The sequence below is a fragment of the Filicampus tigris genome, chromosome 1 (assembly GCF_054856515.1).
Source record: "Filicampus tigris isolate MCC_2025a chromosome 1, RoL_Ftig_1.0, whole genome shotgun sequence".
Taxonomy (NCBI): Eukaryota; Metazoa; Chordata; class Actinopteri; order Syngnathiformes; family Syngnathidae; genus Filicampus; species Filicampus tigris.
In genome coordinates this window covers 32791303-32805988 of record NC_141217.1, presented here as the reverse complement: position 1 = coordinate 32805988, position 14686 = coordinate 32791303, and the positions used below count along the sequence as shown (strand labels likewise).

The 14686-nt window shown below is 43.4% G+C and overlaps 1 protein-coding gene across 5 annotated transcripts in view; it reads right to left on the bottom strand.

The window, feature by feature from the left end:
• LOC147153647 (FERM, ARHGEF and pleckstrin domain-containing protein 1-like) overlaps positions 1–14686 on the bottom strand; it is a 47503-nt gene that overhangs the window by 25969 nt on the left and 6848 nt on the right. For all 5 annotated transcript variants that reach the window (XM_086033769.1, XM_086033753.1, XM_086033738.1 and 2 more), the window contains exons 3-7: positions 4644–4748; positions 4515–4557; positions 3414–3492; positions 2159–2256; positions 1003–1117 (exon numbers count right to left, since the gene is read on the bottom strand). In XM_086033769.1, coding sequence (XP_085889895.1) covers positions 1003–1117; positions 2159–2256; positions 3414–3492; positions 4515–4557; positions 4644–4748 — 440 coding nt within the window. The remainder of the gene's footprint in view (positions 1–1002; positions 1118–2158; positions 2257–3413; positions 3493–4514; positions 4558–4643; positions 4749–14686) is intronic.

Sequence of the window (14686 nt, the reverse complement as noted above, 5' to 3'; positions counted from 1 at the left end):
GTTGACAGAAATGGCAAAATGGCCGTCCCCGAGATGGACAAAAAAATGGGTGGATTTTACTGCTTAGCTCATATTACACAAACGTAATATTAATCAGAATGCCATGTTTACACTAGTCGGGCTGCATGGAACGTATTACTGTAAAGAAAATATTTCGGTTGACTTCCTCAACCAGCTCTTTAGCCTTAAGGCCTTACTCAATTTTAATCCCCTTTAAGATTGTTTGTTGTTCATTTTTGATCACGTACAGATGTTATCTGTAATTTAATTATAGTTTTTCTTAACATAATTTTTAACATCTGTTCTTCTCATTACTATAAAATATCCAATCATCTTTATCGTTTAACTCTTTGTATGCACAATGTTCAGGCTGCTTGAAAAGAGCAGATAAAAAAATCAAATGTTCATATTTCTCAGTCCTACCTTTTTTTTTTCTTATTTTATGAATACTGCAGTCTTTTAGTAGTCAACAGAGGAACCTTCCACTTATTATAATCAAATTGATGTCATTCATTTGCACCAGTGGAGTGCAATTAGCCATTAAACCTTCTTTTGGAAACTAAGACTATTACCTGCACATGAATTTGTTCCATTGTCCAAAGGTTGACAAATTACAAAATCTAGTAGAAAGCATGAGTTTAAAATGTCAAGTATTGAGTCTAGAACGAACCCATTTTACCCCAACCGTATAATTCAATACAGTAAACAACAAGGATTTTTTTTTTCAATAAGTATAAGTTAATAAGAGTTAATCAACTCGTTTTTAGCCGCCGCCTGAGTTGGCTAAAAATAGTTGCATTTGCTACTTAACTCATATTCCACAAACGCAATAGTAATCAGAATGCCGTGTTTCAACTAACGGGCCCGCTGGGAACATATCATTGAAAAAAAAAAATATGCTTGGGTTGATTTCCCCTTCAAATAAGCATTCACGCAGTTACAATTGTTCAAAAAAGGGATGTGAGGTGGACACAAATGGTGAGGCAGCGGGTGAGAACTTACACATGTTTGCGGTGGCAGTCGGTGATCTTGTCCCGGATGGCGTCTTGGTCTGGCAGGTATTTATTGTGGAGGAGATGTTGCCAGCTCTGGGTCTCATCAAAGTCCCCTATCTCCGCTGAATTTGGCGAAAGACGACAAGGCATATCGGGGAAGGGAGACAGATGGAGATATAAGAGTTAGCTAGGTGGAAAAAAAAAAAAACTCATTTAATTTTAGTGACGATCTGAACAAAAAAAAAAAAAAACTCGTCACTGTTAAACTTCAACTGCAGTTGGGCCTAATGAAACAATTCTCGAGCCGTCCCAGCAGATGGAGTTGCACCAACAGGGCTGGAGTGGAACTATTTCCCATCATGATTTTTCAATCAAAACAAGACAGGCGGACACACACACTTAGGATTGTTCGCTCTTGGCAGAGGCCTGCGCTCAGATGGTTTCTATTCCAGTTCGACTTTTATTCATCTCCCCATGCAGTACTGCAGTATGGGCACAGCAATGACGGTTACTCTGGCAACCGATGCACTTTCTTCAGTCTGCTGTGCTGCATCCTGCTGCCGAGACCCTGAATATATTCATGTGGTCAGTGAAGTAAGTTTGAAATATAAATGCTACCATCTCAAACTTTAGATGTAAAATTGTAGGTACAACTGCCACAGCCCTGTCTAACTTTGTTTAGTTTGCTACGACAGATTACTCTATTCATAGGTCCTGTGTTTGTTTTGAGTGATTATTGGATTTTCCTGGATTTGTCAACCATACCCTTCTGTGCACAGCCAATCAGCCCCTCCCAGCACTCATGTTGGGCCAGTCGACTCTCTGTCATTAGTTTTACCCTTTAGCAGCTGTGTCTTGTGATCAGCGCACCGGGGCCAGAACTATTTGAAAAGCAGTCTGATTTTGATTTGATGGTCATAATCGTTGTGCAAGACTTAATTGTGTATTTTCATGGATGATTTGAGTCTTTTCTGATGTGACATACTAAAAACTCTTTGTAGTTTATGAGCTTCTTCCTGTCCCTTGGCAAATTACAAAAACAAATGCATGTTGTGGTTTTCCAACTGCACTTGCAGCTTTTTCCATGCGTTTGGTAATACACCTGCCGCCACCATTCGCATCAGCAACCGTGACATGAACTAAGTGACGCTCGTTGCTCTTACACTGGATAATGTGAGAGACCATCAGGGCGGCGCTCGAGTCATTACAGATGAGATTACCACAGGCCAGGTCTCGCTTGATCTGCAGAGCAAACAGATACCTGTAGGCAAGCGGGAGCAGATGGAAGGAGGGAGGGAAGGAGGGAGGGAAGGAGGGAGGAGGGAAATGTAACCAAAGCAAGGGAAAAGGAAACACAAAAGAGGTTAATAGGCTACTGGCCAATAATTCTGAACGTCAGTGTAAATACTTTGCTGTGATTAATTGAAAATCGATTAAAAAAAAATCGATCCAACTCGATTAATGGAATAATCGATTCTAATCGAGACGACTCAAACTCGGGCATCCCAGCAATTACAAGCCCTATACGGCAACACCTACCAAAAGACATAACATACCTAGATCATTAGAATATACTAAATTAAATAACTAAAAAATATCTTTATTTTTTTTTCCATTCCAGATGCATACCACATTTTGAATGTGTAGATCAAATTATGCCAAACATCATTGGGTATTGTGTGTGTGGATGCCTGCAGCACCACACTAACGTACAGAGACAAGCATGGTCGCGATTTTGAAAAAAATCGAATCAAATCGAAAATCGGGAACTGAAAATCGAATCAGGGTGAATCTTGAGTGAATCGTTAAATCCCTACTTACAACTAAGGTATGTTCGCTCATGCCGCTGACATAGCGTGACATGTCGAGCAATAAAATGTTCTCCCATTAGATAACGGAAGGTACAAAAAAATCTGTGCAGCCACCTGTTGACATTCATACAAAAAGAATAAGCCTCAGCTTTGTGTTCAACTAAACAGACCCAGATTTCACACACAGTCTAAATAAATGTGAGTAATTGCGACAACATCATCATTAGTTCAGTATACAATGTATCTACGTGGGACATTTTTGCTTGGTGGTGGGCCATGAGATTTTTGGAATGTAAATGATGCACCTTGGCCCAATAAAGTTTGGGAAACATGATCCATATTAATGGAAATGCTGACAATAGTGAGAAAGCCACAAAGGGGGAAAAAATGAGAAGAACACTTCCTGCCCCGTTGCTAAAATCAGCTGGCCTGCTCCACAACAACAGTCTGAGTGTTCAGAGAGATCAAACGGTGTGCCACCAGTAAATATGGTTGACATTGAACTTAAAATGAGGAGCAGATGTAATTTAGAAATGACATCTTCTCTGATAAGTGTGTGTGTGTGTGTGTGTGTGTTTGTGTGTGTGTGTGTGTGTGTAAAACCTACTGAGTCAGCTCCTCCATGATCTGCGTGTGGTCAGGAGGGAAGAACTTGACCACGAAACGAAGAATGGTGTTCTTTGGCCCTAGAATGAGGGAAGGGAGACTCATAAGTAAAGCTAAGCTGTTGTATATTTTTAGTCATCTTATCTTTTTGTGTCAATTACCAGAGCTGGGCATCGTCCCTCCAACCCCGAGTTTGCATATTTAAATTGACCCACGTGGTCCCGTCCCGTCCCTCATTGGCGACAGCCAATCGGTGTCGAGAATGTAATTTTCACGTCACACGCAGGCGCCGCACGAGCAGACACGCCGCCAGACGAAGAAAATGTCTCAAACAAAAACAAGCGATACACACACGCGGTGACGCGGTATCGGTTAAAGCGGAAGTCAACGCAAACATATTTTTTTCAAGAATATGTTACCAGCAGGCCCACTAGTTGAAACATGGCATTCTGATTAATTTTGCGTTTGTGGAATATGAGTTAAGCAGCAAAATGCACTCTGTTTTATCCATCTCTGGGGGCGGCCATCTTGTCTTCTGTCGACTGAAAATGACATCACAACTGCTCACAACGACCGATCACAGCTGCCCTTTTATCTCAATCTGAACCGTGATTGGTCGTCGTGATTTCAGTCGACAGAAGACAAAATGGCCGCCCCCAGAGATGGCTAAAAACAAGTGGATTAACACTTATTCCACAAAACGTAATATTGATCAGAATGCCCTGTTTCAACTAGTGGGATTGCATCGAACATATTCTGGAAAAAAATGTGTTTGGGTTGACTTTAAGTCCGTTCCCGATGCTGACTCCGAGCGAATGGGACCACGTGGGGCGATTAAGTATGCAGGACGGAAACGCGGGGACGGAGGGACGATGCCCGGCTCTGTCAATTGCCATATATTAAACTTCAGAGCTTCTACTAAACATGGCGCATGCATTAAAATTGAATGATTAGCACCAGTAGAGGTTTTCTAAGGGAAAATATGTCGCTTGTACATATCATAAAGATCTATACACTGTTTTATGGAGGTTTTAATGCGTTATAGTGGCTTAACATAAATATCACAGTTCCTTTGAAATGACAATACAACACATTAACGTACGTCGGATCTGCTTCATCGTTGGCTTCAGCAGGTCCAGCCACACCTGTGTGAAGGTCAGAGTTTAACATTGAGGTCAACGTTACAAAGACAAAGTTTTGAAATTTGCTTCAAATGTCATGCGCGGCTCACTGTCATCTTGCGTTGGTCCTGGTACTCCAGCCCAAAATAGTCTCCCTCCACCAGGTTGAGATGGACACAAATAAGGTCAAACAACACTTTGCCGGGGGAGCGTTGCTGGAAAAGAGATCAAATGAAGGAATCGGATGATAATGAACTTGAAGCCCGAGGTCGCGACAAGCTGCCGACCTTTAAGCTGACTGACGAGTGTAAGCTTTAGGTTTAGCTTTGGTTGCACACTGCACAGTGTCCCTGTGTTTAGAAACAAGCAATAAGCCACGGGCAAAAGTTGCGAGTTGCTCATCCAGTGGTCTCAGCTGTGCTCTGGCAAATGAGCGATGCCAGAACACACAGAGCTGTGGAACCAAACCCTAAATTACCCAGGATATTTTTTTTTTTCCTGTATCTTGGGGCCGGGTGGCGAAGCAGTAGCGCAGAGAGACTTCAAATAAATATTTTATTGATATTTAATGTCTGAAAAATGGTCTTTAGAAAAAAAAAAAAAAAAAAATCTGGTGTTTGGCTTGGTCACATGAAAAGGTGCATTAAAAAAAAACTGCGAAAAAGCAAGAGAAAATGATGAGTACAACCGAACATCTTTGGAGAGCTTCTCCGTGAAGTTGAAAAGGCCAGAAGATGAGACACAATCTTAGCAGTCCCACTTCAAACATGTGTTTCTCGCCACAGTCTGATGCCACAAGTCTGCTCGGTGTAATAGGAAGTGACAGGCTGGCAAATGAGACAATAAGGCCTTTACATTTCTGTGTAAGAAATAATGAGATGGGTGTTATTTGTGTACAATTGCTACAAATGGTTAGACTACATAAAAGGTAAAAGCAGAGCTGGGCACTTGACCCCTTTTTGCCCGTCCGGCCGCGACCCTTCACCTTTGACCTGGGGACCCTTCCGGCCGCGACCCCCTGGCCATATTCATAAACATTATTGGCCCCCAAAAAAAATAAAAAATAAAAAATGTGCATGATGCCCCCACGGGAGAGATGCTAACAGAAGAGGTTTATTTAAAGACATTTAGCTGGCTAACTTACTAGTCAAACCCGCTGTGGACACGCTTCAAACGCGCCACTTACTCACGTACTTACCCGGCTGCGTATACTAACTTCCATCGCGAGCCCTGGGCTTGGTTTTGTCGTATTGTATAATTATTTGGGTCCAACAGACGACGAGTCTGCGAGCATTCAACAAGTTACTTCTTTTCCACACTTGCCCTCCTTCACACTTCCCGGCCTTCAAAATAAAAGCATGCCAGCAAACCACTACACAGCAGTTTTGCTGCGGCGTATTTGCGGAAGTCGGAAAGTGCATGATGTGCCATACTCGAGTGCTGCGCGCAGCTTGAATATACTCCCGGACACAATTTGTTTTGAAAGAAGCTTAAAAAGAAGCCTTTCACCGAGTAGGCCGAGATGAAATTTTGCCGCCTCGCGAACACGTCGCACGCATGAGGGCCGATTAGTGGGCCAGACTAAAATCCACTTCCGGCCATGCTTAGTCCAGCCATTTTTTAAAATTTGTCACCCCCCCACCCCTCCGCCCCAAAAATGGGTAAAAGCAATTAGCAAACATCAGCCATTTGGCCGCTGTTTAAAGGGCCATAATTGGCCGAATTAATGAGCGGGCTGATTAATCGGTAAGGACCTATTATACAGTAGAACCTCCATACATAGTCTCTAGAAGTCCTGAAATTTGGATTTCAACAAAAAAAACAAAAAAATTGAGTTTTAAAGTGTCACACATGGTTTCACATGACATGTCAGCAAAAGATTTTAGCTCAGTGAGCGTCTATTTATTGTGGTACGTCACAACCAAGTGATGGAAATTATGACGAGGACCAGGGAACAGGAAATGGTGCTTGTCGAATTTCAGGAACGCGGTAGACATTTTGTTCTTGCTGCTCAATACAATAAGGCAAAGACGTTGACAAGAATACGAAAAGAACAGAATGTATTCCGGCAAGTGAGCTGCGCGGCTCACCCTATAAACACACGCGCTAATCTCCCGCTTACGTCACTGTGACTATCAGTCGCCATCAGAATTTGGTGTGAGTAAAACTGTTTTACCATGAACTGCAGTAAGCTTCTTACTTGTAGGTCAGTTAAGAGTATTAAAATGCTCCGGAAAACATCATACTGTACAGTTAAACATTTTATGACACTGATGGTGGCTGTGGGGGAAAAAAAGCCAAGTTGAAGAAAGATGGTTGAACACAATCACAGATCAGATAGTGCTTCACTGCACTTAAAGGGTGTCGTATTAAAGCAACACTGAGGAAGCGTCCAGTATTGGTTGATTATGGCGACGCCATATGGACAAGAGCGGTAGTGTTTTTGCCCAAAGTCAACTACATTTCCCATGAGCAACAACATTTCCCACAACCTCCTGGTTGTGGCAAGGATGGAATGGCGATGATGTAGTAGTTAATCCAAATGGGTCCAAACAATATAATATAACGATGTTGGAAATGAAATGTTTAAATTTGGTTTTGTACCGTATTGCCCCAACGCCGCCCTTCCCCCACCTTACTTGTCAGGTTATTTCTATTCATTCATTTCTTCATATTGTATTGTTTCATATACTCATACCTCTATGCACATGGCACAGTTTTTTTCTTTTTTTTTTACCGATTTACAGCAAGCAATGCGATCTGACTTGTTTTGCAATCACTGTAGTCAACTCAATAAAAAACCCCACAAGAATCCCGTTTGTCTCTCAAATTATTACATAATCAACACAAACTATTGTCATGTACACAAAATAACGCAATAATATCATAGAGGATTTAACCGAGTGTATTAATGTGAGATTGGCGGAGGTTGGTCGTGGCCCCGCCTCCGGGGAAGCAGCTTCAGCCTTCATGACGCCAGAGTGCGATGACGAACGAGCCGTGCGTTTTCCTTTTTAGCTGCGGTTTTAACTCCGCTGTTGGATACTACGTTGGAACTGATGTTTTGCAGCTTCTGCCTTGATACCAGTAATTGTACATAGACTTGAGAATCGACTACGGTCTTTGTAACCAACGGGGAACGGGGAGGAGTGACGTATGCCGTAAAGCAAGTCAGCATATTTGTAGTTTTTTTGTGTGCTAGGGTTCCTACCCCCCTCCTCAAAGTTGCTTAGTGCCAGTAAAAGCGATACAGACCCCTTCAGGCCATTACGAAAGTACAATTCAACCAGTTGTAAGTCAACGTTTCATCAGAAGAGTTATGAAAATATTTCATTAGGGTCGAAAATCTACCTAGTGTTGCTTTAATGTTTAGCTTTGATTTATTTTCATTTGGTTGCACGTACACCACAGTAACTGAACAGCTCCTAAGACCCCCAAACAAAGAAGAATCAGAGCGGCAAAGGTGTGAGCCAAGTCTAACACCATCTGGCTACCGTGTGCGTACGGCCATCTGCTTGTGTGTGGCCAGCCTGAATGGACAAATACGCCCACACGCACTGACAGACAGACAGGCGCTCCTACAATAATACTGAGAACCACATACTGCTGAGTCAGACAGCAAAAATTCTCATTAAAAACACAAGAATTTGATGACGTCACAACCTGTGCGTGTTGGGGATGACAGACAGCCAGATGTCGTAGAAAAAGCGTGTGATTATCTCTTACTGAAGGGTGGAGGCAATTTCATTCAGTGGATGAAAAGAGGTTCAGGGCACACTCATTAGGACAAGGGCCCTCCCGGGTTTAAGTGAGCACACTGTTCGTTTTCCATGCACACAGAGCATGTTCCGGGTCATTACTCACCTGGGACAAAAATATCCTCATAAAAATTGTCTGTCGAATTACAAATCACAGATCTTTTGAAAATTGATTACCGTAATAGCTTGTCTGACATTAATAAATGCATTAATGCGAAATCACCATCTGAGAGGAAAAGGAGCGTGTGTTTTAATTTGGTATATTTCCGTATGACTTGATTTTTCAAGTACATCTATGTCAAGACACCCTCTGACCCCTGTCGGACTTCTGCTCTTTATGCCTATTATCTATGATCATTCTTATGCTGTTTTACTCTTTCCCACATGACTAGGGCTGCTCGATCATGTTAATTACATTAATCACGATTATTTTGGTAATAACTGAAATCACGATTATTCTCACGATGATTTTTATTTTTTGATGCAAAACAAGAAAATGTTGAAGCGTAAAAAAGTATAACGACAAACGACGCATACACAATGTATAAAAGTCCTGCATGTTTTTAAGGGAAAGCAGTCTCCTTAAGTCTCAGCTGCAGAGATTTTTACAGGAACCTTCAGGAATGCTTCAGGGAGATATTATGTGTCACGATTGAGCACAGGAAGCAATATTTTTGAGAAATGATGGGGTTGAACACCAAAAACACAGGCTTCATGAGCGCATATCATATCAACATAAACATTTGGACAAACTAAAGACCTTCACTTTAACTGTGAAACCTTTTGAGAGTCAAAGCAGGGAAGGCAAGGACGTCTCCAACCTTAACGTTACGACTAAAAACAACAGCACACCCACCAGTGAGTGGATTCCTCATCAAAACAGTTGCCCTAAAATAGTTCCCTGCTTTGTGGAGCAGTACCTAAAATATGTGCAAGTGGCATTTCAAAAAAAAAAAGGGTTTGCTCTTATTTTGGTCAGTGTGCACTGTCCATTATTAACAGCATTGTAAACGATAATACTTTAAAGACAAATAAGATTTGTGTAACAATGTGACGAGAAGACTGACAGATTGTTGATCTTAGTACTGAAACTACTTGGGTAAATAAAGTTCTAAAATCTGAGATAGAAAGAGAGAAGAGGCAAAAATTGCAGATGTATACAGTGAAATACCAAAAAAAAAAATACGGTCTGAGCCGCTCTCAGCTCAAACCCCTTTGGCTTCATTCCGCCTCTTTCACACCGGCCATCCAAACCCGCTTTTTTCGGGCCTTGCTACCCTTGGCGTCTTTTCCACAGTAACTTGGGACTTGCTGGAGACTTGAAGGTTACGACTTGCGAGACTTGCACATGTGTGACTGACTTGGATAGTCTGCAGGCATTTAGTAATTATGACTATTACTGTTATATTAAACCAGAGATATGTAGAATCTTTAAAGAAAGTGTCCACTTCTACACAATTTAGCCCCCACAACCCCAGAAAAGAAAAAAAACAACTACTATTGTTATCATAGTAGTTTTTATTCACTCTATATTGCACATAAATGCTGTGAAGTTGGTGTTAAAGCCCTAAGAATATTCTTAGCCAGACTCACACATACACACACTCCACTCGGGCTCTCTCCAATACGCAAGCTCGTTCATTTTTTGTCATATATTTAACCATGATTGCATACTTGTGTTGTATGAACGATTAACCATCGATTAACCAGTGGGAGTAGGATTTGCCCCATTCTGACTCTGAACCTGCCGAGCTGCGGTCAAGGCAGGGGGTTTCGGTTTCATTCGAGCTGTCTGTTCACAATTGGGACCCGCAGCATACCACCACAGCTCATCACATTTAGAATAATTAGAGAGCTGGAGAAGTGGGCCGGGCCTCAACAGTCGTCTGTCCATCAGCAAGCCAAGTTGGAATCTGGCGAAATGCCTGGAAAGCATCATGCAAACGTCTGGGACTAAAACATCCAGATTTAGTAGTCAAAATCTCTTCCAGACTTGGATAAAAACAGTCTGTCTCTTTGAAACTTTGTAATTTTCTACCCAAATGGTACTGTTGTACAATAAGAAACAAAGAGGAAAGAGAACTCAAAAGGTCATTTTCCATCACAAAGAGTCGCTAATAAACATTGGCTGGTTGCAAGCCGGTACATGCCAGTTCTATGCAGTTTTCATGAAGTGACTCATGCGGGTTTTGCAGCAGGCAAATTATAGTAATCCTGCTCCTCTATTCAAGGAAGCCGTATAAAATACATGTCACGAGGCTGCTTCAACGGAGCAAGTATTCCAATCTGGGATTTTTTTTTCACCGCGAAGTACGCTACCTTATCACACCCATCCTAAACCTGACCAGTTTCATACGAGGTGTGCCACAAAAGTTCCATGACTAGCGTCAGTAAAGACATTTTTCAACCCAAAACTACGTTTTCCCCCAACCGGGACGTCTACAAAGAAATCCTTTGCCGTTTGCGCCGTTTCGTGCGCAAGAAGAGGTAAACGTTGCGGCAGAACAACTTGCGGCTGCTTCGCCATGACAACGTGCCGGCACGCAAAGCCCTGAGCATCCGGCGGTTCCTGGCCCGAGACAAACATCACCAACTACCCAACCTGGCGTTTTTTCTATAACTAGCATCCCGTAATAGCCCACTTGACAGTATACCGTTCATATAAACCGATTGGGCGGCATAACTCAGTTGTTGTCTCCCAACTCCCAGTTGCTCTTCGTGTTGCGTCATCAGTAGGTGAATGCTTGACCAATAAAACAGCATGCAGCCAATAAAAATTGACCCGGGACTCAACCCTCCTGTACAGCTATCCAACTTAAAACAGGATCTGACATGTGAAGCATTCAACTTTCCGAAAGCGCCTCAGCGCTCACAAACCTGCCCCATGTTTTCATAAAATCTTTTTTGATTTCCAACCAGGAATCATTTTTGTTATTCCTCCACTATTTCATGTCACGCTTCACCCCTCAGCCAAGTAGAATATTCTCACCATCTGGGCTCATACCTTTGTTTTTATTAAATATGGATGCCAGCCTGGAATTGGTCCATGATGATGATGATCGCAAACATGAAAAGGGAAGGTTTTGAATATGTCATGAAGTGTTCCAGGGGCTTTCATCTGGATTTGTTGCTTGCCTTTTTTAGTACGGTGCCTTTCAACACGCAGCGAAAGGAGATTTGGAAGCATGCAGCAACCCGTGGTTGTGTGGATGGAAACCAGATGGGCGAGACTGATGATAAGAACCCTCGTCTGAGGAAGAAGAAACTAAAGACTGAAAAAAAGGGAAAACAACTCAAACGCGACTCCTCCTTTAGTCCCCGCTGCGAATTTCAGAAAGGAAGCTTTTCACTGCAGCTCCGTGTCAAGCACATGGCACAAGCGAGCGTGCTTTTTGCTTTGACTTTAAACATGAACGTTACCTTGGCTGGACCAGAGTGGAAAACCCTGGAAATAACTGCGAATAACCTTTACCATGACTTAACTCTAATCTGGCTACATCAGTACCGGTCCAAAGATGTTATTGATCGAGATGCCGTGTCCAAACTTCATCCTGTACAACATTAAACGGGGCTAAATACCAGGGATTGAAGTGACCGCATTTGCAGGTCAGCGCGTCACAAAGTAGGGAGAAAAAAATAAAAATATATTTTTTTAAAAATAGCTAAAAATTTTTGGGTGCATAACCGAGGGGAAAACATTTAGCCAGACAGCTGGGAGAGGGGCTCCTCCTTCCTCTTCTGTCCACCAATCACAGTCCCTCGCTCAGATTAGGTTAAACGGCTTAACCCTGCTGGCAAGACGTCAAAGTCACTTCCTCTAACACACAACCAGATGGGGAAAAAAAACTCACACACACTCCAGCATGGCGACCTACCTGCTTGCACTCAAAGCAAGGCATTATGGGCTATCTCTCTGGCAGCATAATGAAAATGCCTACAGGTGAATGACAGCGACGTGTTGGTGCGCAGCTGGTGTGTGTGTGTGTGTTAGAGTGTGCGCGCGCACGTCATGCCTCACAGCACAATTGAGGAAAACAAATTAAGTACATGCAAAGCCATGTCCCATTAAAAAAAGCAATTAGGGTCGTATGCCTGATGGCAGCGGGGTGTAGTCTGCCTCCCACAATAATGAGCCACGGAAATTTCATGACTCTCGGAGAGAGACACACGCATAATGTGGCAGGGAGACCATTGGGCGTGCTCTGAAAATCCAAATTCTCAAGAAACCAACTAACCAAACAGTGTATGTTTATTTCATTCATGAAACCCAAACAGACAATTGGACAATGGTCTAACGCTGGCCTGTGCAAAGTATGGCCAAGTCTGCTCTTTGATCCGGACTACCGAGCATTATCCATCCATCCATCCATCCATCCATCCATCCATCCATCCATCCATTATCGATACCGCCTCTCCTCACAAGGGTCGCGCGGGGCGTGCTGGAGCCTATCCCAGCTGTCTTCGGGCAGTAGGCGGGGGACACCCTGAGTTGGTTGCCAGCCAATCGCAGGGCACACAGAGACAAAGATCCGCACTCACAATCACACCTAGGGGCAATTTAGAGAGTCCAATCAACTTATCATGCATGTTTTTGGAATGTGGGAGGAAACCGGAGTACCCGGAGAAAACCCACGCAGGCACGGGGAGAACATGCAAACTCCACACAGGGAGGCCGGGGCCGGGATCGAACCCACGACCTCTGAACTGTGAGGCGGACGTGCTAACCAGTCGACCACCGTGCCGCCCTACCGAGCATTAATTCACTTGTTTTTTTTTCTTCCTAAAATTGGTTACTTCACCCATTAGGGACGCGAGCGCATAACCGCGTTTCTACCACTAAAGCCGGGAGCGCTGTTGCGCGTTTCTCCCTTTAAAGCCGAGAGAACGCATACGTCATTTTCTTTTTTTTTTTTTCTTCCTTTCTTTCTCATCTTGTTTCGACTGAAAGTCCAGTTATGTGATTTTTTTTTTTTTTTTTAGCTTCAGCATATAACCATTTCTTGTGACAGAAAGGAAATGAAATTGGCCCGAAGTCCCTCCTCACTGGGGGATATCATTCAGAGCACTAACAAAAACAACAAGCATCCCATCTGCAGCCAAGCAGACTGGACAGAGTGTGCTGGGACCATGGTGAACCGCCTCCGCGGGGGACGGATGCGTGTGGTGAATGCCCTCGCACTTTGGGTGAAATCGTTCCATTTCCCCATGACAGCGAGCGGAACAGCACTCAGGTCCCTCTGCTGGGCCCCATCCTGCTCCCTTTCACTCACAGCCCCCTGAGTCAATCTCACATTCATTGCTCTCAACACGGCCGTGCTTTCGGAGGGCACAGCTCATTCTGCATCCCTGGCTTTAAACCCAGCGCGTCGCAATACTTCCACGTGGCTCTACGTGCGAAACGCACTGGATAAATGGAAGCTGTCACTGGCAGGATTGCTATTCCGTGCTCTGCTTTAACGGAAGTCCCTGACCACAGGAATGAGGCAGGCGATGCCGACTATTGCGTAACACAGAACCACTTGTGTGTGGGATGCTGGCATGCTGCTTCCATGTGATCAATTCGTATGGGGTAATAGCCACTGAAGGCCCGGTCTGATAGTCCTATATGCTGTACTTGCTACAATATGCAATGTTTATTTTTATTTTATTTTTTTATTAGTATTATGACTTTAAACCAGAGGTTTTTAAAATGGGGTCCTCTGGGGGTCTAGCTTGGGATCTGCAAAATGATTTGCAATACGTTATGTTATATCATTTAAAAAACGTTTATACTTGCATATAGGGATGAGCGTGCCAATAAAACAGGGACATATACAGGGACTGGAAGCATTTTCAAAGACTTTCAAGATGGTATGCGCATGATGTACAGTCGCTGGGGGACTCAAACATCTTCAGTCTTGGGGGACAGAGAGCGAGATGAAGTGATGTCGTGTCCGATACACTTCTCTCCGTTAATCCTTTGCCCTGTCACCTATCATGATTTGATCCATTTCGCTCCACCCACCTCACGTATACCGATCATAAAGCCACAATCCAATCTTGCAACAAAAAACCCCACACGGTAATCTTGTTGCGCTTCAACACGCACACCCGCCTTGGTCTTTAAAGCCTCTGGCGTCCGCCAAAGACGTCAGTCATGATGAGGACGTGTAAGACAGTCTTATTGGGGATTAAGGTCAAGTAAGATTGCCGGATGAGAAGAAATGATTGACTAATTACAGACTTGTGGACAATATTCTTTTACAAATCAGCAGTCGTGGCTTTATATGTGCATTTTTACTCCACATGCATGCATCATCTGATCCAATTATGACTCTCCAAGACTGGGGGGAGGGTGGGACGTTTCACAAAGCTCAAACTTCACTGCTCCCCAGGGAATATGAAGATGGTGCAGG